We start from the raw sequence: 25,383 nt of genomic DNA on the forward strand, positions 1-25,383 counted from the left end.
TGTTGCCTTAGGTGATGATGGTCCTCTCCGTCACGCCACGTGATGTCTGTGCCAGTCTCGTCCCTTCTACATAAAAGACACGCAGATGGCTGTTTCCTCTCCTCTGGGGCGGCACCGGGGAAAAGAGGGATGCACCACTGCACCAAGTCAAGGACAGATAGGAGCAGCCACAGGAAAGGGGAAACCATAGAACCCTGTGTTCAAGAGGGGATGGGGTGGAGAGAGAGAGAAGCAGAGAGAGAGTTGGAGAGAAGAGAAACAGTTATAAAGAGAACTGATACAACTGACTTTGTATCAATTCATGTGAAAAGGACTTTAGGGTTTTTTTAAAGATTTTATTTATTTATTTTTAGAGAAAGGGAAAGAGAGGGAGAAAAAAACATCAATGTGTGGTTGCTTCTCAAACACCCCCAGCTGGGTACCTGGCCCGCAACCCAGGCACGTGCCCTGACTGGGCATCGAACAGGGGACCCTTTGGTTTGCAGGCTGGTGCTCAATCCACTGAGCCACGCCAGCCAGGGCTCAACTACTTTTATTATTAATGATTCTGTTTTATTTCTGTTGTTTTTTCCCTCTCTCTAAAACCAACGTTTTACCTAAAGATAACTACTTTTCTCTTTGCTTCCTATGAAGTCTTAAACCTGTTCCTTTCGACTTCCAAATCGCCCACAAAGTGGTTCTTTCTTGAATTAAACTGACTTCAACATGATTTGTTTATGCGTTTGGATATTCTGGAACCAATACAACACTTCAAATTACTATCACGATGCAATCAGTTGCAGTATTTTCTAAAATAAGTTCTCCAAGAACTCCTTCTCTGAGTCCCCAGCGACTGAGGCCTTTCACCAACATCATCATTTTCCTGACATTTTCTCTTCTCCCCTTTTCTGGACTCTGGTCACTCACATGCTCGACCTTTTTTTTTTTTTAAGATTTTATTTATTTATCCTTAGAGAGGAGGGGAAGGAGAGAAGGAGAGAAATATCAGTGTATGGTTGCCTCTCATGCGTCCCCTGCTGGGAACTGGCCTGCAACCCAGGCATGTGCCCTGACTGGGAATCGAACCGAGATCGTGTGGCCCATGCTCAATCCACTGAGCTATCAGCCAGGGCTCGACCTTTTAACCATAGCCGCTAGTTCTCTTACCCTCTCATTTGTGTTTCCTGTCTCTTACAGTCTCCTAGTGCTTTGCTCTGGCTATTTTGATACACACTTGGAAGAGGAAGAGGTTAATTGCATTTGGAGGAAACTGGAAGGACTTCTTAGTCAAGATTTGAGCTGCTTTTTCCTTGCAGGTTGTCTAGAACTTTCTCTGGGAAGAAGTATTTTACTTAAGCAGGGATGGCGTACAGAGTGGCGTACAGTCAAAAAATGGCAAATGCAACCGTATAACCAAATATGGGAGGGGTGTCAGAAAAAAGCAGATAACACTAGTCTAGTATCAGTATATCAGATACTGGAAACTACACCTGAAGCAATAGCAACCAGTGTACGACTTTGGTGCCCCCAGCACACAGTGTCCGCCGGAGCCCTACGGGAGGCTGCTCAGGAGAAAACGACGGGAGAGCTGTGGGATGCCCCAGCAGAGGGTTTTAACTGTGGGATCAGCTTCCATTCACTCATTAAGTCATCTCACCAGTTCCCATCAATGAGTCATCACAGGCCAAGCTCCTCTCAAGAGGGAATGAGCCTAAGAGTCGCTCATCTCAGCACCAGTGACTGAGTGCTGACTAGGTGTTCAACCCTCTTCCAGGCGGCAGTGTGAGGACAGACACAGGAGCGAGGGCAAGTCCCTGCCACCCGCCTTCACGGAACTCACACCCCAAAGCGGGAGGCAGACAACCACCCGACCAGTGACAGACTGGGTAGGCCACAGGTGGTCCTACTGCCTTGGGGAAGGTGAACAGCCCAGGGGCAAACGCCGAGGGGCGGAGGAGGAGGCCGTGCACTCGGAGGAAAGGTTCAAGCAGATGAGGCAGTAGGGTCAAAGTCCCAGGGTGGTGACAAGCTGGGCGTGTTCAGAGAACAGGAGAAGGTCCAGGAGGTGGGGCGGTATGGTCAGGGGCGAGGGAAGGTGCAGATGAGACCAGAGGCTAGGCCGGCAGGCATTTCGGACCCCAAGGAAGACAATGTTACTGCAGGGAAGAGGGGGTCCCCCGGAGACTTTGAGAGAGCAGGGACCCAGCTGACCTGTTTCAGAAATGCCACGTGCTGCCTGTCCCAGTGGCCAGGGTGGAAGCGGGGAGGTTTTGCAATGCTACAAGCAAAAGGCAAGAGTGGCTTGTGCCGGGGCGGCAGCCGTGCAGGCGGAATGTCAGGTTCTGGGTGTGTGTGGGAGCAGATGCCCAGCGCCAGGGGCAGCTGAGAAGACCAAGCAGGTCTGTCCCAGCCGAGACCAGCAGCTCGCCCCTACCATGTTCTTTCCACCGCAGTCGTGCAACGTTGGAAGACCTACACCTAGTCAAAAAGGAAGCTCTCCTGTGAAAACACATCCGAGAGAGAGAACACCCGGCCAGTCCTGTGGGGAGACATTCTCCACGACCCCTACCCAGCCTTCCTCCAAGCTGTCAGGTCCTGAGAAGAAACAGGGAAAGTGGAGGCATCGTCCCCGCCAAGGAGACATAATGACTGAATGGGAAGCACCCTACCCAGGACCCTGGGGCAGAAAAGGGCACCGGGAAAACCAAGGCAAGGAGATCTAAATAAAGCGAGGGCTTTCGGTAATAATGTGCCCACCCTGTGCATTAGTCGTGACAGAGGTGCCATCCACAGGGTAGTGACGATTGGGGAGCACGGTGGTCGCTTCCCGTTTCCTGTCAATCTAGGACCACTCCAAAATAAAGTGATACATATATTTAATGTTTCAGCCGTTTCCAATGCACTGCCCTTCCTTCTCTCCAATCAGAGTCCCTCTGCTTTTAGGACAGACACCTGGGCCCCAGCACAGCAGGGGGCCGCAGCTGGTAACGGAGGGGTACGGCCATGAGTCAAGGTCACTGGGACTCGAGGACGATGGGGTCAGAGACATGATGGAGTCTGCAGCCTAGAGGGAGTGAGGTGCAGAGCTGGCCGCTGACTGAGAACAGACTGCTCGAAGTGAGACATCGGTGGTGACGAGGTCTAAAGCATGTCCACCCGGGTGGCCTGAGTGGAATGGGGGATGTGACCGTTGGAAGCCCGCAGGCTAGGGAAGTGGGAGGCCAGGGAACTGTCAGGTTCTTCTGTAGGGGTCTCAGAACCATCAGGAACCACGTGCTGGACAGGAGCAGGAACCAGGGTCTGGCCCTTTCCAGCAGGGAGCGACCCAGGAAGCTTGCAGACAGCAGAGCAAGGAGGGAGGGCACGAGCGTCTCAGCTCTGGTGCCTCAGGGAAGAAGCAGAGACTGTCTGCCCTTGGCGTGAAGGAAGGAGGGCACCGACCCCACCTCCAGGCCCGGGGCGCAGACAGGGCTGCAAGGGGACTAGTCTCTCAGGAGCCGCCTGGGTTTTCATTGGAGCCAAAGGGCAGGGAGCCTGTGTGGCATGGGGGGCGGGGGGTGTCTCTTTTCCTCACAATGTGCCCAGCATGCCCAGGACAGGGCTGGGGCTTGGGGTCAGGGCTGGCGGGGGGGAAGTGGGCTGTACAGGGCCACCTGGGATAGCCAGGCTCCCGCTTTCAACTCCAACAATAGGGCCCTGCTAGGGCACAGGGAAATGTGTCCAGGTGCCACGTCCCTAGGCAGAAAAGTAACTTCCACGTAATCCCTGGGGCAGCGGGCACTACACAGAAATCTGATCTTGTTCAGCCATTCTCGAGGGACTTCCCACCCAAGGGCAACCCCGTCTGGTAAAAAAAAACCTGACATCACGGGGTTCTGGGTCCGCACCCCTAATGGAATAAAATGGCAGGAGCATGTGATTATTGGCACAAAAGTCCCTAGTCCGTCCTCACAGCTTCTCCCTGAGTGAACTGACTCAGAAGTCAAATGCTGTTACCCGGGCTGTTTCCTTGGAGCAGCCGTGTCTGGAACCATCTCACTGACTTCCGTTATTCTTCTTGATGAACGCTAAGAAGAGCTTTCGTTAGCTTGACCTGTTTATGGCCTAACCGCGCCCGAGAGAAAATTATTGAGGAAAACGCAGTGCGCCAGCACCTAGGAGGAGGCCGGGGAGGCGGTTTCCCCCAAGCCGAGGGAAGACTCTCAGGGAGAGAGTGGCTAGTACAGCACAAAGAGAGAGAAAACAGGGAAACTGGCCATGACGTTCAGCCACAGAGGCCAGAGCGGCCCCTTGTAGAGGGACTCGGTCCAGTCGGGGACGAGGAAGGAAGCAGAGGGACTGTGCTGACTCTTTTAAGAAGCTTCATTGTAAATGCTGAGAGTGGGTTGCAGTATAGGTTTCCACTACGTGTCTTTGATTTCTGGATGGGAGCATCTTGGTCCTCACGGCTAATGGCTCACACACTGAGAAAATGTACAAACAGGAAGTCAACTTTTGGGGGGACTGGTGGCCCCTTGGCCGGTGGGAGGGCTCACCTTCTCATGGGCCCTCGGGCCCTGGGTGTCGGGCAGCTGTCTCCCGGGGGGTGGCTGTAACCAGTTGGCACCTAAGCTCGGGACTGGGGCTCATTTTTAAGGCTGTCTTCATGTGCACCTGCAAAAGGGGGAGGCAGCCAGCAACCGGCACCACACTGGGCACAGCGTGTCTGGCTCTGCCCTCCTGCTGGCCCTGCTCAGGGAAGCCACCAGACAGAGCAGAGGACTCAAACACCAAACAAAGCACACGTGGTAAGGAAAAGCCACAGCAGGACAAAGTGGAGAAGATTTACCAGTAGAGAAATGCAACGTTTCTGCGACGTTAAGAGTCTGTACTGACACCTGGCCACAGCCTCAAGCGCACGGCGTCGACGTGACCCTTCTTACTGCAAACACCTAGGAAGCCCTCGGACACGGACACGAGAGCATTTTTTAAATCAGGCTAAGCTCCCCAGACGGACCAACCAAGTGAAGAGCTTACCAAAGAGGCTCGGGGGCGACAGTTACTCCGTCCAAGAAGGGAGGGGAAGTGAAAGGCTGAGGCAGGTGCGCCAGCCTTATGGACAACCTTCTTTTTCTAGAAAAAAACCCACAAATTCTGAACCTCATGAGGCAAAGCAAAAACATGTCCCACCCGAGCGCGGGCATGAGCGTCTGTCATGCTGCTCTGTACTGATCTACATGCTTGAGTTATTTCTTTTTTTAAAAGATTTTATTTATTTATCTTAGAGGGGAAGGGAAGGAGAGAGAGAGAGAGAAACATCAATGTATGGATGCCTCTCATGCGTCCCCTGCAGGGAACCGGGAACTGGCCTGCAACCCAGGCATGTGCCCTGACTGGGAATCGAACCGCGATCGTGTGGTTCGCAGGCCCGCGCTCAATCCACTGAGCTACACCAGCCAGGGCTTGAATTATTTCTTATTTTTTACAAACTGGCTCCATTTCTTCCTATTCCTTTTGCTAACTGGGGGAGGTAAGTCGGTATCAGACAGGGGCACACAGACCCACACCGGCTCTGCTCCGGTTTCCGTGCTATTTGGTGCAGCGCCCCGCAAGCCTTCGCATGCCCCTTCCTCTAATTAATCCCCCTCGCACACCCTTCTCAGCCCAGTAAACACCTGCCCCCAGACTCGGCGCCAACTCCTGTGTCCCGACCCGGCCCTGGCCCGGTTCCCCCACCCACCTCCCACCCTGAGGTCCTCTGGACCGTCTTTCACAAAGCACTCACTGTACTCTCTGGGCATCACCTATCAGCTCCTTGAAGGCAAGGGCAGTAATTCACCCTTTAGTTACCCAGCACACGGGTAGGGACTCATTTAGCTTGTGGAATGAATCATTGAAAGAAAAACCCTCAAATGCACTGCTCACCTACATAAAATAGGAGGCCTGTCAGGACCTGGCCTTCCTGGGCCTGACTGCACAGTCACGCTAGCCTCGGCTGCCCCGCTTGTCAGCACACACCGCCTGGAGGATGGCGCAGGATGGCGCTGGCTGGCAGCTTGGGCGCAGCCCGGAGTCTCCAAATGGGGTCATTTAACTCAGCCAGCCTGGTCCGAGGCCCTCCAGAGAGAAGGCACCATGACCGGACATATCTGTGTTGTGCACCTCGCATCCCCATGCAACGGCACAACTTCATGCACGGTGTTCTCCTACAGCAGGGCCTACACGTGCACGCGCACCCCTGGGGTGTGACCATCATACAGAAACCTGGTGGGACTCCAGCACCCGGCTCCTCGGAAGCACAGCCCGAACACACACGTCCACGTAGGAGAGGCCCACGGGACGGGGAGGCCAGCTCCTTCTAACTGAGGAACATCAACATCTTCACTTTGTCTTTCAAGGGAGAATGAAAGATACCACATACCAATTTAAGGTTGTTTAAACTACCTTCCGAAGTGTGTATCATGTGATAAACTTCTTTTAAATAATTTTTAAGCAGTTAGTGAGTCGATGAATCCTTAGACTTTCATTATCATATTGAAGAATCCGGCAATAAAAAAAAATGACTTCTCATGACAGGCCTGGTGTTTGGCTCTACACATGGAACTCAAGAGCCTCTGAAATTAGCACACACACACCCACTTTCAAACTGCTGTTTAATCAGCTCTAAAGACACACGGATTAGAAAAGAACATTCACCTGTAAGTTAAAGACATTAAGTGACAAGCGGAAGCCCAGTGACAAGCCGACGGCGCAGCTCTGAAGACGGACCGGAACCGAGTGGCCGTGGAACCGCCACACGACAGCGGACCCGCACGTGGCGGTCTCATTGACTGCACGAGAACTATGTATGGGTCTGCTGAAAACGCTTCTTAAAAAACACTTTTTGAATCAAAAAAACAAAAAGCACAGAACATCACATTCTGTGCTCCCCCTGGGAGGGCAAAGGAGTCCTGCAAACCTGGCCACGGGCACTGGGACCCTCCTCCGGTTCGGTGACGACACCCAACTACTCCCACGTGGAAACGGAGGCGGCAGGAATGAAATCACACACCTGCACCTGAACTGCGTCCACCTCCGCCCCCTGCTTTGCCTCAGAGCCCGCTCTGGTTCGGAGAGGCGGTAGCACACAGGCGAGGGAGGAGAAGACTGGTTCGGGACGCGTTTGTGATGGAAGTTGGACTCCTTTCTCCAAGCGATCAAGTCAGAAGCAAGTGCACTCCAGGGACAGATCTGTGTGACACAGAACCAGAAACACTTAAAATGGGGACAGAGGCATGCTTTAAAAGTCTGCGAGACTCTTTACATGATTGTCCTCTGATGGGAAAGGGCAAAAAGGAACATCCACACATCAATTTCTCAAAGAAGTTACCCCAAAATAGAGACTGGGCGGGACACTGTCATTTACGATTCCAGGAACAGACAGCCCGTCACTTTTTCCAACAGGTAATTCAGAAAGTGTTCAGTCATTCCACTGTCGCTGCTCTGTGACTTCTGGGTTTTCCTTATAATTCCACCTTTTCACGGTAAAACTGGACAAAAGTTTCACTGAGTTTTGACTGAGAGACGGCTGCTCACCGCTGAGGAAGCCCGAGTGCGCAGCCCTGCCTGGGCCGTCACACTGGTGCTCAGAGCAGGGTCGTGGAGTGGGTTCCGTCTGCTTCATACAAGGTGTGCGGAAAGAAAGCCACAGTTGGTTTTAAAGGCAAGTCAGCCTAGAAACGTGTCCTGAGGCTCCGTTGTGGACAGTCTTCCCACTGATGGACCTAGAGAGCTTGTCGGCTCTCTACTGGGGCTTGCGCCATGTGCCACACCATTTAGAATAAGCACCATTTAAAACACACAGAAACATTATTAAGCAGCTCATCCATCAAAATGGAATTGGCTGCATCCTCTGTGCAAGAGCTCAGTCGGCGGCTTCGTCGACGAGTCCAAGAGCGCTCCTACCAGCACCACAGGGAGATCCCATCTCCCGTGTCCCTCAGCCAGGAGAGCCGCTATAGACACGTCTGAGTGCCAGGCACTGCAGAAAATGCTGGAGACATCCCCACACGCTGACCTTCTGACTCCAAATCCGAGTGGCATTTCTTCTTTTAAAAAATGCAAACCTTGTCCCTTGGCCCCAGCCTCTCAGCCCAGAGCACGATGACCAGCCACCGGGCCGAGGGAACGGTGGCATCAGGAACTGGAGGGCAGGAGGGCGGCACTTCACACTGTTATTTAGAACCCTGTGCCCACGTTACACGGGACGCATTCAACCTCAGATGGACTGCTTGTGGCTAAATGAGCCCCACAAAACACCAGTCTGTGTCTACGGCTTGGACAAATCACTCGCTGACGGTGGTGACAGGTACCGTTCCGAATCAATTATTCTCTCCAGTAATTTTTCCTTCCAATGATAATGTATAACTCTTAAAACTGATAATTTTGAACAGTGTGGAATAAGGAAACAGAAGAGAATAAATGTCCAGAGTTATTCATGAATATTCAAAATCCTAAGTAGGAAAGATCCTTGTCCTAAGTGTAAGCAAGTCCTTGAATTAAAATACAAATTTTGTAATTAAATTTTAATGGCAAAAAATTTTAACTTTCCTGTAGTTTAAAATAAGGTATAATTCAAGTGTGCTTTAAATGTCTTGAATGAAATAATATTTGAGAAGTTTTATGGTGGTAAACGGTGTCCAGTGAGGTTAGCAATTCGTATAAAATTTTTACACATATTTTTTCAAGTTTACATGGCACAAACAGAAACAAATGGAAAAGGAAACAGAGAAAGCTAAAAGCAAGCACATCCCCTCAGCACAGACCATTTCTTGCTGAAAGACTCAGTTTAAGGCTGCATGCACTACAAGTGGTGTGCCTTTGCTTCAACGGACTGACAGGTTTTCCTCTGTCGCCACTGAAAATCTCCAGAGTCAAGGCTTTGACACCGGTCATAACAGTGAATGACCGTGACAGGAATTCTGACTGTGGACCTGCCCTCGCCCGGGCCTCTGCACGGATCTCGCTCGTGGCCTTCATTCACGATGAGCCCGGCTGGCCGCAGGCCTGGTGAACTGACCCTTTGGGCTCAGTAAGCACCTTGTCCTGAGTGCAGGCGGCTCATCCGAACCACAGGCCCCAGGAAGGCAGGGCTGCGGGAGGGTCCGGGCCCCCCTCAATCATCAGTGCCCCAGGGTGGCGACCCCCACTTCCCGGAACCATCCTGCTGACTGCACACCTTCCTCCAAACTGGCGCCTGGAGGGCCTGCGTGTGCGCAGCCCCGTGTGGGGAGCAGCAACAAAGCGCTTTTCCGCCCGCAGCACTGCGGCGGCAAAGTGATGGTGGCCACTCTCGGAACCAAATAAGCCTCTATCACACAGGGTGCTTCACAAGATCCATAAATTCCTCCCATGACCTCAAGTTCCAATAAAAATGCTTATTTTAAAACTGAGAAGCCACTTGTAAAATGGTGATAGCGGAGATACATCAAATTAAAATAGCTGTTACTGTCCCAACAAAATGAATTGTTTTTGTTCATTTTCCCCACAGGGCAGGTCATCAACCAGCAGCAGAAATACGGTAGTGACAGACCATCTCTGGGGCGGCCTCGCAAGGGAAGAGTGGAGGGCCCCCCCGCACACGGGCACTGGACGGGACTCTGTGACTCAGAAGCAGCGTGCAGCGCAGCGAGCCAGCTCCCACTCGCTCCCAGGGAGGCAGTAGCAGAGATGCACCTGTTTTAAAACTCCCCGCCCCTCACCCCCGTCAGGGGAGGTATCTGTCTGCACAGCACTGCGAGCAGATGCGTTCACTTCACAGAGCCTGAGAAGTTGCTTTTTGAGGAGAAAAGTCCATTTGAGAATGAGAATCATTTCTTTAGCTTTTCTTCTAGACTGCATAGTTGTGATGATAATGTCCCCAAAATTAGAGAAAACCTACCCAACAACTTCATACATTAAAAAAAACCCAAAACAAACAAACAAAAATGAGCTGATCCAGGGAAGTGAACATCAGTCTGTTTATCTTCCAAGTCACTGGAAACGCCACCGGTTACCTTGCTTCCTCGGTGGTCGAGCTGCGGCTGCGTTCAGGGAGCAGGAGTTACCAGTGACCCGAGGGGCACGGGCTGAGAAACGAAAGTCCAGTCCAGGAGTAGAAATAAACATGATTATTTGCAAATGGCTGAATAGGCTGAACAGAAAAGGTTTTATTAAGTTTTCTGGTTTTCACTTATGACATGCCTAGACTTGTCTTTTAAACTCTAAACTTGTTTACTTTTTCTTAAAAGTGACCAGCTTCTCTGCAGCTCTAATTAAACTGAGGAGAGATTTGGGGGGCAGATATTTTCCACGATTATTCTCATCTGCCCTCTGACATCCCACGGCTTCATTTCAAGCGTGGGAAAATTTACTCAGCTACCTGCTCTTTCCGCCAGGTAATGGGGCATTACCTCTTGGGGTAATGAGGCTGCTGACCTCATCAGGTGGGTAAAAGCGACCTTTAGAGAACTAAACACAGTTCATACAAATACTCAGATATTTCTGAAGGTCTAAGAAGATACAGAGATATTTTTGCTGATCAGGACCTCAAAAGCTCCAAGTACGCTTGTTTTTCCTTTCTTCTTTTTTTTAAAAAAAGATTTTATGTACTTATTTTTAGAGAGAGGAGAAGGGAGGGAAAAAGAGAAACATCAATGTGTGGTTGTCTCTCATGTGCCCCCTACTGGCCACAACCCAGGCACGTGCCCTGGGTGGGAATCAAACTCATGACCCTTTGGTTCACAGGCCGGTGCTCAATCCACTGAGCCACACCGGCCAGGGCTGCTTTTCTTCTTAAAGGAAATACTACATCACTTAAGCCAGATGGTTGTTCTGTCCTTAAGTTCATTTGAAAATTTACTAATAACAAAAATAGAAAAGAGAGACCAGAGACAATCTGCATTTCATTAAATAACATAAGGCAAAAGGAAAGTAAATTCCACAAAGGTTGGTCAAATAAAGGCGCAGTCAAGAGGCCCTGCCCACCCATCCTGCTCACAGCCCTGGGGAGGGGTCCTCGGCCGAGGCTCCGACGCCAGGCTGGCATGTCACCCCACGGTCCCCGCTCAGCTACTGCAGCGAGGCTGTGGGGTTCAGGGAGACACCTTGGAGTCAAGGCGAGTTCATTACGTTGAAAACAGCCCAAAAGATAAAAGCACATTTTTCTAATTACAGAGTCGAAAACTCATTAACAAGAGTCAACAGCAAAATTTTAATGTGAGAAGTTAAGAGTTTGGAAACTAATTTATATTATTCTCTAAAAATGTGGTTCAAACCCAATGACATTAAGTTTTCATTTCCCTAAAACGTTCCCAAACACGAATCAAACTGTCAAGGAGGAGAATGTGAATAGCCAGACAGTAGCCTTCCCCAGCAATCTCTCTTTCAAAACCTTGGAGCAATTTCCCACCACTAATTTCATAACCCTATTACAGCCCCATATAATTTATGCATGATAAATCTCATTTAAGATCCACGGCATTAAAACTTCACTAGACTTTCGCATCTTATGTATCACAAAAGCTCAGATAAACAAGGGAGAAAAGCACTTTGCCAAGCACTGGGCACTTGCCGGGCACCCACGGTGCCTCCTGCGGCCGCGAGCTCCTGCCCCGCCACTCAACGCCCTGCTCGCTCACCCCTCCCGCCAGCCGGCCTGCCTCCGTCATCTTCTCTCTCTTCTGTAAGAAAATGAGCTTGAAATATCATATTACCAATCTTTACTTGTGCTAAAGAAACTCTTCCTTGAAGTTCTCTGACACAAAGTAACTAAACTCCCCCGGGAAAGTAAGCTCCCTGTCGTTTGGCATCCGCACCATCTTCGGACTCACTGCCCACTGCAGTGATGTGAGATACTTTAAGGAAACCCTTCGAATACTGAGATGTTTATTGCATTTTCAAACTATCCACAATCTTAAATGTCCTGTTTCAATCTTCCCCAGAATTCCTTCGTAGCCTCGAACATCAAATATTGAAATAGCGCTCGCACAGTGGGTACACCTGAAGACACCATTTAGGGACAACAGTTTAGGAAGCGGAGGGCTTAAGGCAAGACCTTCGTTTGGAAAAGTGAACTCCTCTCCATCGCCCAGATGGACACAATCCTTTCCCACCTCTTCAGCGCCTCGGGGCACGCGACGGACTTTCGGCAGCAGGGCCCCCACATGCCCTGCTGCCTGTGCTGAGGTCCCCGAGCCCACTGAGACAGTGGGAGTGTTCTGTGTAAGGCTCGGCCCAGGGGGGCGTGGCATGGGAGGGCTCATTCTGCTCCACTTCCAAGCGGGCGCGCAGGAAATTCCCTGTCGACGACTGTCCAATCCCCCCCCCAACTTACTCTCTTTTCAAACACACCCGACCCTTGCGAAGGTGCTAAGACTGGTTTCTGTTACTGCAGCCGCTGAGCAAGGTCTTCCCCGTCACTGGTTTGACGGCGGGCGCGCGGGGGCTGCTTCTCGGCTGCGAACACTGTTGGTTGTGGGAAAACTGTTCTGTCCCAAAGAATCCTCTGTTTCATCGAACTTTTGGGATCGTGAGAGCTGCACATTTTCACGTGTGCTCTTTCCTCTTTGAGTTTTTTTCACTGGTAGCAACAGCAACACTAAGATGCCGGCAATGTGAAGGCAGTAATTCCAGGAGCTGGAAGCAAAAGGAAAAACTTCATTAAAGTTTAACAATCCTTAATACCCACACACCTGGCAAAATGTCACATGTCCCCCTCAGGATGTATTTATTTACTGTTGTTCTCCTGTCCGCCCCGCCCCTGCCCGAGATGAATCTCTACAGTGTATTCCAGTGAGTGTTTATACAGCTCTGGATAAACCCAAGCGGATTATAAGCATGAGACTAGGCATCATATTACATTCCTTTCTAAGGGTTACAAGGCCACGGCTAAATAGACCAACGACAAAAAGGCACTTCCCAGCGGCTGCAGCGACCTGAGAGTGACCTCTCCATCCACAGAACCAAATGCTGAGCAGACCAGAGAACTCGGGACTAGCAGGGATTTCGTGCTCTGGCGTCTCCTGCTGTGTACAGTCCTAACTAAGTTACACAGAGTCCAATAAAGTAACAGATAAACGGTATTGCTTCTTGATGGTCACTGTCATGAAATTAAAGTCACGTTGCCCAGATTAGATATAAGCTAAATGTGATCTACACTGCTTCTATAGCTATAAGTTCAAGTAACTGTGAAGAAAATACTGGGTGAAATTCAAACAACAGCTCGCTCCATCACACTAAAAAAATATGTAACAATTTCATTAAAATGGATGATTATCGTCACAGTCAATTCAACAAGTTTGGCCCCGCATTCTGTGCCGTCATTCCGAATGCTGGGCAGTGAAGAACCTATGGGAGAATGAGGTCTTGGATCTCAAAGATCGCTAATGTGGGGAGGCGAGGAGTTAGAGGAAGCGAGAAACTCCAGACGATGACACATGTCACAGAGATGACACAGTGCTGCTGAAGCACAAGACAGAGTGAAGCAAGAACCGGTAAATGGACTGTCACTAATTTATGTCCTTTCAATTAGAGAAATTAAGACAACAAATAGGTCCTTGCAAAGAAGAGCTACACTTCCTGGTTAGCCCTTTTGGGGGGGTCGGAGGCACCCAGCTGCCAGCTCTCCCGCCTGGACTCTCATCTGGGGACCAAGGGGAAATCACTCTGTAAAGAGTCCAGAAACCATGGGTCTCCGGACTGAAAAGTGCCGGCCCGGGCACATTGAGGCAGGACACGAGGCACTGGTGCTGTCATCACACATGCCAGCAAGGAGCGCCCCTTAAAGGGGGAGGCACCCCAGGGACACCCCCGGGCGAGGAGCCCTCACCTGTAGAAGGCAAAGGACGGCTTCACGGAGAGCAGCACGAACGGCACGACGGTGTAGCTCACGGCTACCTGGGTGACTGCCCACGTGACCACGTCATACAGCAATTTACGCTGGGGAGACCCGATGAAATAATGTCTGAAGTTATTTCTCATCTGAAACAGAGAAACACAAAGATTCGCTTCATCTTTAACACTGCTTATGAAGTACACCACCTCCACCACGTGTTTCTGGACCCGGAAGAACAGCGCTGGGGGGCGTCTAACAGGAAAGCCCCACGTGTTCAAAACAACACGTGCACATAGGAACGCAGGGGGAGAGGGCGCAGAAACACGTGGGCGAAACCTGCAAGTCTGGGGGAAGGGCAGAGAGCTCTCTGCAACTCCGCTGCAGACTTTGAAGTGGTATTAAACATTCCAAAAAGTTAAAACAACGTTGACAAGAGCTCCTCGGATCGATCTTCTGTTTTTCTGCAGCAGTGATGATGTTCCTCACAGCAATCACAAAGGGGACAGCCCCTGCTTTGTCCTCTGCGTTTGCGGAGGACGTTTGAGGAGGATGGATGCCTCACTCCGAGCTCTCCAGGGACAAATGGCAGCAGTGTGTGCCCTGTTGGTTAGTGCAGGCTGGGGGGGCTGCTCGAAAAGCAGCTTCCTAGTAACTGCTGTTCTGCTGCTTTTGGCTTCCAGAGAACAATCAGTTGTGAAGAGGGTAAATTTAAACATTGTTTCCTTTGTTCTGTCTCGCTAGCCACTTCTCTTGACCAGGATGGGACACTGACAGGTGATCCGTGGCCCTGCTGCAAGGACCTGGTGTGAGTCCATCCCAGGGGAAGTTCTGTGTGGGGCACAGCGACCCCCAGACTGTCCCTCCCTGCCCAGCACCCTCCCCTGCAGTTCCCACCCACTCTGTCCCCTCCGTCACCCTCGGCAACCCCGCCCTCCTGAGCCAGGGTTCTAGTGCCCGGGTCCCCAACATGCAGATGGAAGGGGACAAGGCCCTTGCCCAGTCTCTCTCCTATTCTTGCCCTGCTGCCCCCACCCTGCCCTTCGTCTTTCCGGACTATTCCTTCTTTACGCAGACCCCGTGTGCCTGTCGTGCCCATGCACGTTCAGACCCATTTCTGCTAATGTCCTCTCCAAGCCTAGAATGCCCTTTCTCCCCCACCACAGCCACCATTGACGGAACTTCCTCTCTGAGAGCCCGGACCCAGCCACGCTTTCCTCGGGAAGTCGCCTCTAGTGACCTGAGCCACGGGGACTTGCTGAGCCTCTGAACACCTGTGGTACATCTAGTAGGCACACAGAACCCATCACACGTGCCTGTGGTACATGTGCAACATGCGTCTCACACCCCTAACGAGACCACAAACCACCATGAGGCAGAGCCCTCAGCCAGTCCTTCTCGGTGTTTCTCTCACACACTCCCCACAGCGCATCACCAGCGGGCACAGCAAACACCTGCTAGCTTGGCACATGAAGCCACCTCACCTGGAAGTGACAGGTAAGACTGCCCCACCATCATTTCTGTCACATCACTTTCCTCCAATTACCTTTCAAGGACTCACACTGACTGTCCCTCTTCTTTTTCCATCCATGTCACCGATGTGTCGCTCAACTGTTTCCCAGAACATCACGCCGGGTCCCAGGCAAGCAAACACTCTCCAGAAGCACATCCTGCTTCTCACAGTGCCTGCCATTGGGGACGGCCATGCACTCTGCCTGGGCTGTCACCTGCGTCCACACCAGGGCTCAAAGGTGCCGGCACTCAGGCAACGTCGCTAAAACCCCACCTGCCTGGTCATCTTATGTAACAGCTTTCAGCTCTCCTTAACAACCTCTCCAATGGCAGTGGTCGCTCTGTGGGTGCCACTGTGTGCCGGGTCTTCCCCACAGAGCTTCGTGTGGGGCCCGCGGGTGGGCCCGCAGCAAGGGGAATGTGGGCCCAGGCCCAGGTAGTCCACGCTCTGCTCGGCCTCCGCATCGGCTCCAGGGGCGGCGGCCGGTACTCACCACTCGTGCCGCCAGTGTCATCAGCACCCCGGTCAGGAAGGTCAGGTAGTACCCCGGGTACACGCCGTGCCAGATGGCAGACAGGACAAACGTCTGGATGGTGGGGCTCACGGTGGCACGTTCGTAGCACACCCTGGAATGAGGGAAGGCCAAGAGAGCGCAAAGTCACACTTTGCAACGCCCGCGGCAGCCGCTCCACTGCCACTGAGAGGGTGCGGGGGGCCCAGGACTCGGGCACCAGCTGCGTCGGCCGCGACCCATCAGCGGGCTCCGGCCCCTCGCAGCTGTCAAGTGCCGGGTGTAGAAAAGCAGGTGTGACCCCGCCTTCCTACTGGGGCAGTGTAATAGCTGGAACGATCACGCCCAGTGTTTAGGAGTCTAAATAGTTAAAAAACCCTTAACTGTGACTGAAGTTGTCTTTATTTGACACTGTTTTTCTCGTTAGTAACATTAAGGCCTTACAATTGACCTAGCGACACCAGTTGTTCGGCGAGTGGGCAGGGCTCGCTCTGCAGTTTCTGGTGACAGGCTAGAGAACTCAGATGAAAATAAGGTCTTCCTAAGGTTTCAAACTTAAAATTTAACAACAGGAGGAACACAGCAAATCAGCTCCCGAATTCTGCAGCCACAGGGGAGGCTGCAGGGCAACACGAAGCGACGACGACGACCACGCCACCTTTTGGCTAACTCACGGGATGAAGACACCCCCCTGTCCTAAGAGCACGGGCAAAAGGAGCCCGGGCTGAGAGCCCCCACCCCAGGGCAACCAATGAAAGAAACGCAACACGGGGTGTTAAGTCTGGTTGGGACAGTGAGACGGAACTGCTTCGTCTTCTGTGACCGCCCCTGCCCGCGCCGCCTCTCCCTCCCGGTGTCCACCTGGCAATTCCTGCTCACCATCCACGTCGGGGCCAGGCACCCCGCCCCACCGGGCCCTGGCTGCCCCTGCTCCACCTCCTCCTTGCACCACGGGGAAGAGCTCACGTGGATTGTTTGGCTCTGTCTTTAACGAGAATGCAGGCTCTGCAGAGGCTGGGGCTTCTGCCTCGGTGACCTTCCTACCCTGTGCTAACAGTAAAGACCTGATGACTGGAATGTGTGGGAGCTGGAATTGTTCTGGAAAACCCAGGGCACAAGCGCAGTGGTTGGACAGTCGCTGGTTTTGTGTGACCGCATCTCCAACCAGTGGGAGCAGGGGGCGCTGCAGCCTGACCTTGGTGGAGGCCTTCCCAGGCCGTGGAGGGCCAGGGACAACTGCCTTCAGGACCTGGCTTTGGAGGGCGAGAACAGTGTTTCTGGGGAACACCAAGGCCACAGTGTCACTCAACACGCTGTTAATTTAATCCAGAATCTGAACTCAGTGAAGCTTGGCCTAATCAGTAACTGCCAAAGCACAGCTGAAGATTGTTTGCGAAGGAACGTACCTTTTAAGCCAAAGAGCTGTCTGAATATTCCAATTATCAAGAAACATCTTGAAACTTGTTGACATCTGAAAAACAAAGGAACTTTGTTCTTTGCCCAACAAAATAATGGAGTTTTAATATAAGTAATAACATTTTATTGTGCTAAACGTCAATGAACTTGACAGTGACGGCAGGGGAGTGAGTTCTTCCCCAAATGTGCTGTTTTAATAACGCAGGAACATCACATGCCCCAGAAGGGGCCTGTTTACTGCAGGGCACACCCCCAGGGTGAATGGGTCAGCACCCTTTTCTCCTGAGTGGCGACATTCACAGGGGAGCTCGTGGGATTACGCCAGAGAAATTCCTGAGAGAGTAGCAAGTGACTGTCAGGAGGATGGGACGTCCCCACGAGCCACACCCACTCAGGTCCCCAGCTGCAGAGTCTGTGGCCCACCGTCCACCACCCTCGTCAAGGTCCGGGATGTCTTTCCTTTCCCCTTCGCATTCAACCCCCATCCAAGTCCTGGCCCCAACCAACCATAGCACCATGTTCCCTACTCATAACATCTGAATGCTGGGTGCAGAATGTCACACAATGTTCAAGACGGTTGTCACTGTTCCTGGCTCGTAACTCCAACAAGCCCCCTCACCCTGCTGGCCATCCCCGTCTCCCCAGATAAGACAGTTCGTTCTCCTCTTCTTGGAAACGGCTATCAGAGCGCACCACTGGACACGCCTGTGTCTGGTAAGTCCGAACCAGGTAAACGCCGGCACTTTGCAAGGTCCAGTGACACACTGCTGAAGCTCCCCACTTGGCTCCGTCACCTCCCCAGTCCCTCACCATGAGGGACTTGGCTCCTTTCGAGAGGTGACAGAAACCATCAGAGGCCGCCTCCTCACATCAAAACTGCATACTCAGTGGCACCCACACGCAGCTTTCCTGCGGTCCTGACTCTGCAGCAGAAGCAGTCCCTCTTCTGCTGGGTCACTCTGGCTGCCTGTCCTCTGCACCAGGTCCCCCGCACTCCGCTCAGGGACCTCACAGAGCGGTCTCTCTCCCCCTCTTCACACACGCTCCCGATCAGTAAACAGGCTTCGGTCCCTTCATTTTAAAACAACGCAGGACTCCTTCTACCACCTGTCCCTCAGCCGTCGCCACATCGACACCCTCCTTCCCTGACGGGGAAGGTTGTGCGGCTGGCTGCCACGCTCGTCCCTGCCCTGACGCCGCTAACAACCCCACAAACTCCCACGCCGCTAAAGCCAGCGGCGCTGCAGGTCCCGTCTCAGCGGGCACCTGGCCGCGGGCAGCACTGCTGCCCTCGCCCTCCAGGAAGGGGGACCCCTTCTCTTTCCTTCGCTTTTTCTTACACTGTGCCTTTCCAACGGGGGCAATTTTACCCCGGGGAAGCAGAAATCTCTCTCTCTTTTTGTGTGTAAAGCACACACACACACAAAGGGCACAAATGGCTATGAAGTGCACCTGTGACTAAATTGAAGTCTCATGGGGGGATATTGAAAAAAGCTCAAGAGGCCCCTTCGGGCACAACAATGACCAAAAGGGTAGAAATGCAGCTGTATATTCATCGCCCGATGTCTGCAATTACCAACTCTTCTCTCCTCTTCTCCCTGTTTATTACTGACATAGTTAACAGGATTTCAAAGCAAAATTCCAGAAACCTTATTTCACCGGCAACAGATCCGAGTTTATGCCCTTTATACACATAAAGACTTTTAAAACACTACGATCAGAGCCAACAAAATTAGCAATAATTTCTCAGCATGACAATAGCCATTTTGTATTAAAATATCCCCAATCGTTTAAATGCGGATCTCAGTGTCCTCGTCTGCCGGGCGGAGGACAACAGTACCAGTCTCGGGGGCCAACAACCAGGAGCCGCGGTTCCCACGTGCGTGGGAACAAACCCGTCACAGCGCTCCAGCACTGGTCACACCCACTCTCTCCACATGCCCTCCAAGGCAGTGCCTGCCTGACCCGCCTCCTCCCACCCTGGGAACCGGGTGACGCGCACACCCTCGGGCTGGGCAGGGGCGTCGATCACGTCCCTCCTGCTGACCCACCAAAGACATCACGTCCTCCAGGGCCCCGCTACCATCCGAGGCAGACTCCAGACCTACAGCAACGGGCACCTGCCTGATGGTTCCCTGTCTCTCTGCCTCCCCGTAACTGCCACTAGATCACAGCTCCACCAGAGCCCAGAGTGTCCCCTTCTTTGTCCCCAAGTCCTGGCACACGGTTCACAGCCAGTCAGTGCTGGCGCAATGACACAATGGGCAAGATTACTGAAAACCCATCGACACTGCGTTTAGGTATCACGTGCTAATCTGTGAAAGCAAATGACGGCCCTTTCAGTGGCATCTGGCGACTCACTTCGTGGTTCACTAACCTCTATCTGCCGGATCCTCAAATTGGAAATCAAGTCCCAACGGGCTTCTCCGCTCTCGTCATGCCCTCTGAAACCGAAGCCTGCAGCGTTGTTAATAGCATCGGCTGGCGCAAAGGGAAACGAAAGAGCATTAACACCCTATGCGACAATGGATCATGTCCTCCCAGGATGTGTACTTTATCCCACACTCATGCATGACCTTTTGTTCTTAAACAGTACAAGGAGATTTATTCTCATTTTAACCTAATAATGATCCAGTTTTCAGGATAAATCCTCACATTTTGGATATGACCTATGAGGTTGGGTTCTTCTACATCAGTGACCCTAGTTTTTCTAACTGGTCTCTAACCAGACATCCTCCAGAGGGCGCTCTCACGGCTGCTTACAGGGTACGACACACTTCAGCACATGAACAGAAAAGTCTTATCACGGCAAAGCAGCCTGGACCTGGGCAGCCTGGACGTCACTCGGGCCACAGAAGCTGGCGGTGTCCACAGCAAACAGTGCGGAGCCAGACTTTGGGGGGATGGCCCCACAGGGCGGGCAGCCGTGACACCAAGGCCGTTCATCAGAAGTGAGTGCAAGTTCAGAACCTCTGGTCAAGATGGAGGCGTGGATGAACGGGCTTCACCGCCTCACGCAGCCACAGAAAGAACTACAACCAGACCTCAAAACCAGTGACACCAGAACCATCAGAAAATTGAGCTGCCCGTGAGTCTGGCTACCAAGGATTTGAAGAAGCCACATTCGTGCAGACGGGCCGCGCGGCTAGGCCAGGGAGTCAGAGCAGCAGCCCCAGACCCGGAAACGAACACGGGGAGGAGGCCAACTGAGGGGCCAAAGAGACATCGCAGAACAGAACAAACCCCCGGAAAAAGAACCAAGCAAAACGGAGATAACCAACCCATCAGAGGCAGAGTTCAAAACACCGGGTCGTAGGATGCGCAAAGAACTCACTGGGTACCACAACAGCATAAAAAATGCCCAGGCAGAAACGAAGGTTATACTAGGAGAAATAGAGAAAAACCTACAGGGAACCACAGTAAAGGGGATGAAGCCAAGAATCAAATCAACAGTTTGGAACATAGGGATGAAACAAGCATTCGACCAGAACAGCAGGCAGAAAAAAGAATTTTAAAAAATGATTATAGTGTAAGGAGCCTCTGGGACACCTCCAACCATACCAACATCTGAATCATAGGGGTGCCCGAAGAAGAGGAAGAGCAAGAAATTGAAAACTTATTTGAAAAAAAAAAGAAAAAAAACACTTCCCTGATTTGGCGAAGGAAATAGACATACAAATCCAGGAAGCAGACAGTCCCAAACAAGCTGGATCCAAACAGGACCAGACCAAGACACATCATAATTAAAATGCCAAAGGTTAAAAATAGAGAATTGTAAAAGCAGCAAGAGAAAGACATAGAGTTACCTACAAAGGAGTTCCCATAAGACTGTCAGCTGATTTCTCAAAAGAAAACTTTGTAGGCAAGAAGGGACTGGCAAGAAATATTCAAAGTGATGAAAAGCAAAGACCTAGAACCTAGATTTAGAATGGAAGGGCAGACGAAGTGCTTTCCAGATAAGGTAAATAAAGCTAAAGGAGTTATCACCAAGCCATTATTACACAAAGTATTAAAGGGACTTATTAGGAACACAAAGACGATCAAAACTATGAACATGAAAATGGCAACAAATTCAAAAGTATCAGCAACTGAATTTAACGATACCCACTAATCAAACCACTGGAACAGGAGCAGAACCACAGACACCGGAGACCATCTGGAGGGTTAGCAGCAGGGAAGGGGAGGTGGGAGTGGGGGGAAGGGGCACAGATTAAGAGAGATAATTGGTAGGTACAAAAAAGACAGGGGAGGTTAAGGATAGCACAGGAAATGGAGAACCAAAGAACTTACAAGCACAACCCATGGACATGAACTAAGGGTGGGGGAGGGGATTGCTGGAGGGAGTGGCAGACCTGGGTGGAGGGAGGTATAGGGGGAAGACTTGGGACAACTGTAACAGCACAGTCAATAAACTAGACATATTTTTAAAAGAAAAGCCTCGTCACAGGTCACTTACCTAATGTCCAGGCAAAATAGTACTTGGGTCTGGCCGCCAGAAGAGAGACGTACAGATAGATAACCTTTGTCGGCCACGAGGCTGTGGCTCGAAAGTGCTCGTCGATGTTGTGCTCCACTGGGAAAAAGCTCGAGACGGTCAGGTGAACGAGCAAGGAGAGTCCGCAGACCAGGAGCTTCTGAGTCACGGCCGCCTGGAAGGGCGAGACAGGGCTTCATGACCTGGGCCGCACTCAGTCCGGGCCCCTCTGCACTTTCACTTACAGCTGGGAGGCCCCTAACGGGTGAAGTGGAGACACAACAGGCAGTGGACACAGTGTCACGTCTGAAACGCAACCCAGCATGACACAACTTTTCAGTGAGCACTCAGCAGGTGACAAAAGTGCAGGGCAAACACACCTTTTGGGGCTAAGCGTGCTGAGCCACACAGCAGAACAGAGGGGAGCGCTTTTACCACCGGACACCGAGTCTTCACCACTCTGTCCACAGCGACTGGGACAGGAGGCTGACCCTCCGCCCCACGCCCATGGTCTGAAAAAACACTCGTACTGTCGCCCAGACTTTTTGATCGACCTTCTCACAGGACTTTTAGATTCTCTCATACCATCGCACAGAAAGTTCACCTGCACAGAGCCTCCAACCCTTCCTGACCAGGCAGCACCTGGGCGGGCCCAGGTGCCCTGCGGTTCAAAGGGAGTGGAGACCCTTTGGGGGTGCGGCACAGCCTGCCGGGTCTGGCCTCCAGCCCGCCCACCACCAACCTTGGCCTCTGAGTCTGTCTGTCTCCTCGTCTGTTGAACGACGAGGATAAGAGCACCAACTCTGAAGACTGCCGTGCAGGCTGGAGTAACTGTGAGAAGTCTTACGACAGTGCCCGGCACGTGGGATGTTCTAGCAAAGGGTTAGCTGCTACCTTCCCACTGCTGGAATGAGACAAGGGGTTTTGGAAAAGGTGCTATGTGAAGTAGGCCTTCAAAGACGAGTAAGAGTTCACTGGGAAAGGGAGAGCGGAGAGAAGAGGAGAACAGGAGAAAAGAACACTTGGCATTTGCTGGAACATAAAATCTAGGTGGGAAAGGCCTGGAAAATTAGGTTGGTTCAATCCCACAGAAGGGCTTTCGTGTAAAACACCCCACAGCCAGTAGAAAGCGTTGTTCTCACGAAGCTTCCTACGTCCCCCACTTCTGTCCTTCTCTCACTGTACTTCTCCTAAGCTTCACTGCTAGGTCCTCAATACAAGAGTCGTTTCTCTCGCAAAACATCTTAAAGAAATAGGGGCTTAAGTACAAAACCTGAACACACGAGCATCTGTGTGTGAACAGGACCAGTCAGCCCGCGGGATAGAGGCTCCGGGCGGTTGCCACACTTACACTGGGAGACGGCTCCGCTCTTGCACAGTGTGGCTCTTCTTTGCCATTTTTGTCTGAGTGCGCCACGTGGTACGACCTGCCCTCGATGAATATGATGTAGTCCTTGTACGAGCAGAGGGGGCCGGCCAGGATGCCCATGAAGTTACAGTTGTAGCTCAGATACTCCAGCAGGCTCGGCATACGCCTGCGAGGACAAGACAGCAACGTGTGAGGCCTCCCAGAGCCTTTCGAGAAACTTACTGGCGATGACCACAGTGGGGTGTGTGGACAGGGCATGGTGGGGAAGAGGAAGACCTGGCAGGAGGGGCCGCGGCTCAGAGGGGTGGGGGAGGCAGCACCTGCACACATGGCAGCACAGCTGTGGGGTTTCGGGTGGATGGGACGCGGGGTGTGAGAGGGGAAACCAAGGATGTCTCCCAACACGGCTGAGTCCACTGCTTTGACACCAGTCCAAACGGCACACGGTGTCTAGAGTCTACCACGCATTTTTGTTCTCCGTGCAGGTAACCAGGTACAGACCGGTTAGTAACACAGGAGACGACGTGGACCAGGCACATTGTCATGTAAATGGATTAGGAGTGGGTGTTTTCAATGTGTAAATTCAGCTCCATTCACCGCTGCTGCTGTGATCCGAGACAAACTGTCACAAAGGGAAGAACAACTCCTGGGCATGGCGAGCAGGCCTCTGGGATGTGCGCCCAGCCCTCCTGTCTCCCTGACACGAGAAGGCGTCCCCTGAAGAAGCACAAACGCCCTGTGCGGCTGAGAGAGGGAGACAAGGCCCCTCAGATGTGTCCTTTTGTAAAAACAATCAGAGAGAAGACAGCGCCTCCTGTCTACCTGACACCACCTAAGGCACCACTGAACCAGAACTTTTTAGGTTTCTTCATAATTACTCTCCTACATTTCAAAGTTTCAAACCTTCAGTGTCCCCTCCTGAGGGCTCACACCTGGTGAGGTCAATGTCCACAGCAGACGTGACCCCAGAGCCCCTGTTTAATGCAGCTGCAGCGTGTCACCTCTGGCTCAGCTGTCCTATCAAACAAGTCATTTTAGAGACTAGTAGGACACTATAAAATTCGCCATTAAAACGAGAACCAAAGTATAATGACACACACTTCATTTATGGCACTAAATGAAAGATTCAGTCTCTCCTTTTCTTATTTGACATCAGCTACATATTTCATGTCAACTATGTGTGGTCCCAGGTTAGGGCTCCTCCATCTCAGCGTTACTGGTGGTTTTAACAGGAACCCTTTGCCATGGGGACCATCCTGTGCACGGACGACGTTCAGCAGTGCCCCAGGCTTCCACTCATTAAATGCCAGCAGCACCGCCCCCTCCTCTTGTGACAACAGAAGACATCTGTCACATCCGTCACATCCGTCACAACGCTAAATAGGGACAAAGACAAAATGATAAACAAGATACAGTTCTGCCCCCACAGAGCTTGCATTTGGGTAAGGACAGGAGCGGTCAAAATAAACGTATCCTGTAAGACGTGGCACACACCACCAGGAGAAACAGAGCAGGCCGGGCCGAGGGGACAGCAGGAAGGAAGGAGCGGTTCTGATCTGTCGAAGCAAGGGGTCTGGGGAGTGGCCGGCGGACCGAGTGGTGGCTACGGGCTCTTCCCAGGCCTTGTGGGCCATGGGCAGAAGTTTCTCAGTTTATTCTCAATTCCCAGAGGAGCCCCTGGAGGGTTTGTGTTAGGGGACAGGGTGAGCTAATTCGGGGCACCCTAAAAGGACCTCTGCCCATGGAGTAGGGCAGGAGAGGAGACGGAACCCAGTGGGGGGCTATCACAGCAGACAACAAAGAAAAGGATGCAGGGCTGGCTGGGGGATCTCCATGGCAACGGTGAGAGCTCAGGTTCAGAGGGTCCAATGTCACGGTAGAATTAGAGGTCAATTTTACAGGCATAGTTAACCAGATTTGCTGAAGTGGATTTGCAGTGAGAAAAAGGGAGTGTGCCTACGTTTTTGCCCTAAGTCACTAGTAACAAATGGTTCCGTAATTTTAAATTTGGGATAACAAATTCAAAATGAGCCCAGCCAGCAAGCCTGTGTGTTTTCCCACTCAGCTTTCTTCTGCTGTTCAGATGGAAAGCTGACTTTAACTAGGTTTCAGTATTGCCAGGCGGCCACATGAGAGCCAAGGATGAAACGGGACCCGAGTACCTGCCGATGCCTGGTGACTGGGAGGGACCAAGGCCTCCTGAAGGTCACTGAACCCAGGTCAGATTTCCTTCTCATCAACTAAGTGTGTTCTCGTGGGTACTTACTGACAGGTAGAGACTGGCTATAGAGAG

The 25,383-nt window shown here is 51.9% G+C and overlaps 1 protein-coding gene across 3 annotated transcripts in view; it reads right to left on the reverse strand.

Moving 5' to 3' along the window:
* Positions 1-11,169: 11,169 nt before the first annotated feature.
* Positions 11,170-25,383, reverse strand: part of MBOAT2 (membrane bound glycerophospholipid O-acyltransferase 2) — a 66,862-nt gene continuing 52,648 nt past the window's right edge. For all 3 annotated transcript variants that reach the window (XM_037048682.1, XM_037048681.1, XM_037048683.1), the window contains 7 exons: positions 23,073-23,256; positions 21,704-21,896; positions 19,625-19,728; positions 17,238-17,302; positions 15,814-15,946; positions 13,805-13,956; positions 11,170-12,612 (listed from right to left, as the gene is read on the reverse strand). In XM_037048682.1, coding sequence (XP_036904577.1) covers positions 12,393-12,612; positions 13,805-13,956; positions 15,814-15,946; positions 17,238-17,302; positions 19,625-19,728; positions 21,704-21,896; positions 23,073-23,256 — 1,051 coding nt within the window. In that variant the 3' untranslated portion in view covers positions 11,170-12,392. The remainder of the gene's footprint in view (positions 12,613-13,804; positions 13,957-15,813; positions 15,947-17,237; positions 17,303-19,624; positions 19,729-21,703; positions 21,897-23,072; positions 23,257-25,383) is intronic.

This window comes from Sturnira hondurensis, unplaced genomic scaffold (genome assembly GCF_014824575.4).
Source record: "Sturnira hondurensis isolate 20B ecotype Veracruz unplaced genomic scaffold, ASM1482457v3 Scaffold0006413, whole genome shotgun sequence".
NCBI lineage: Eukaryota > Metazoa > Chordata > Mammalia > Chiroptera > Phyllostomidae > Sturnira > Sturnira hondurensis.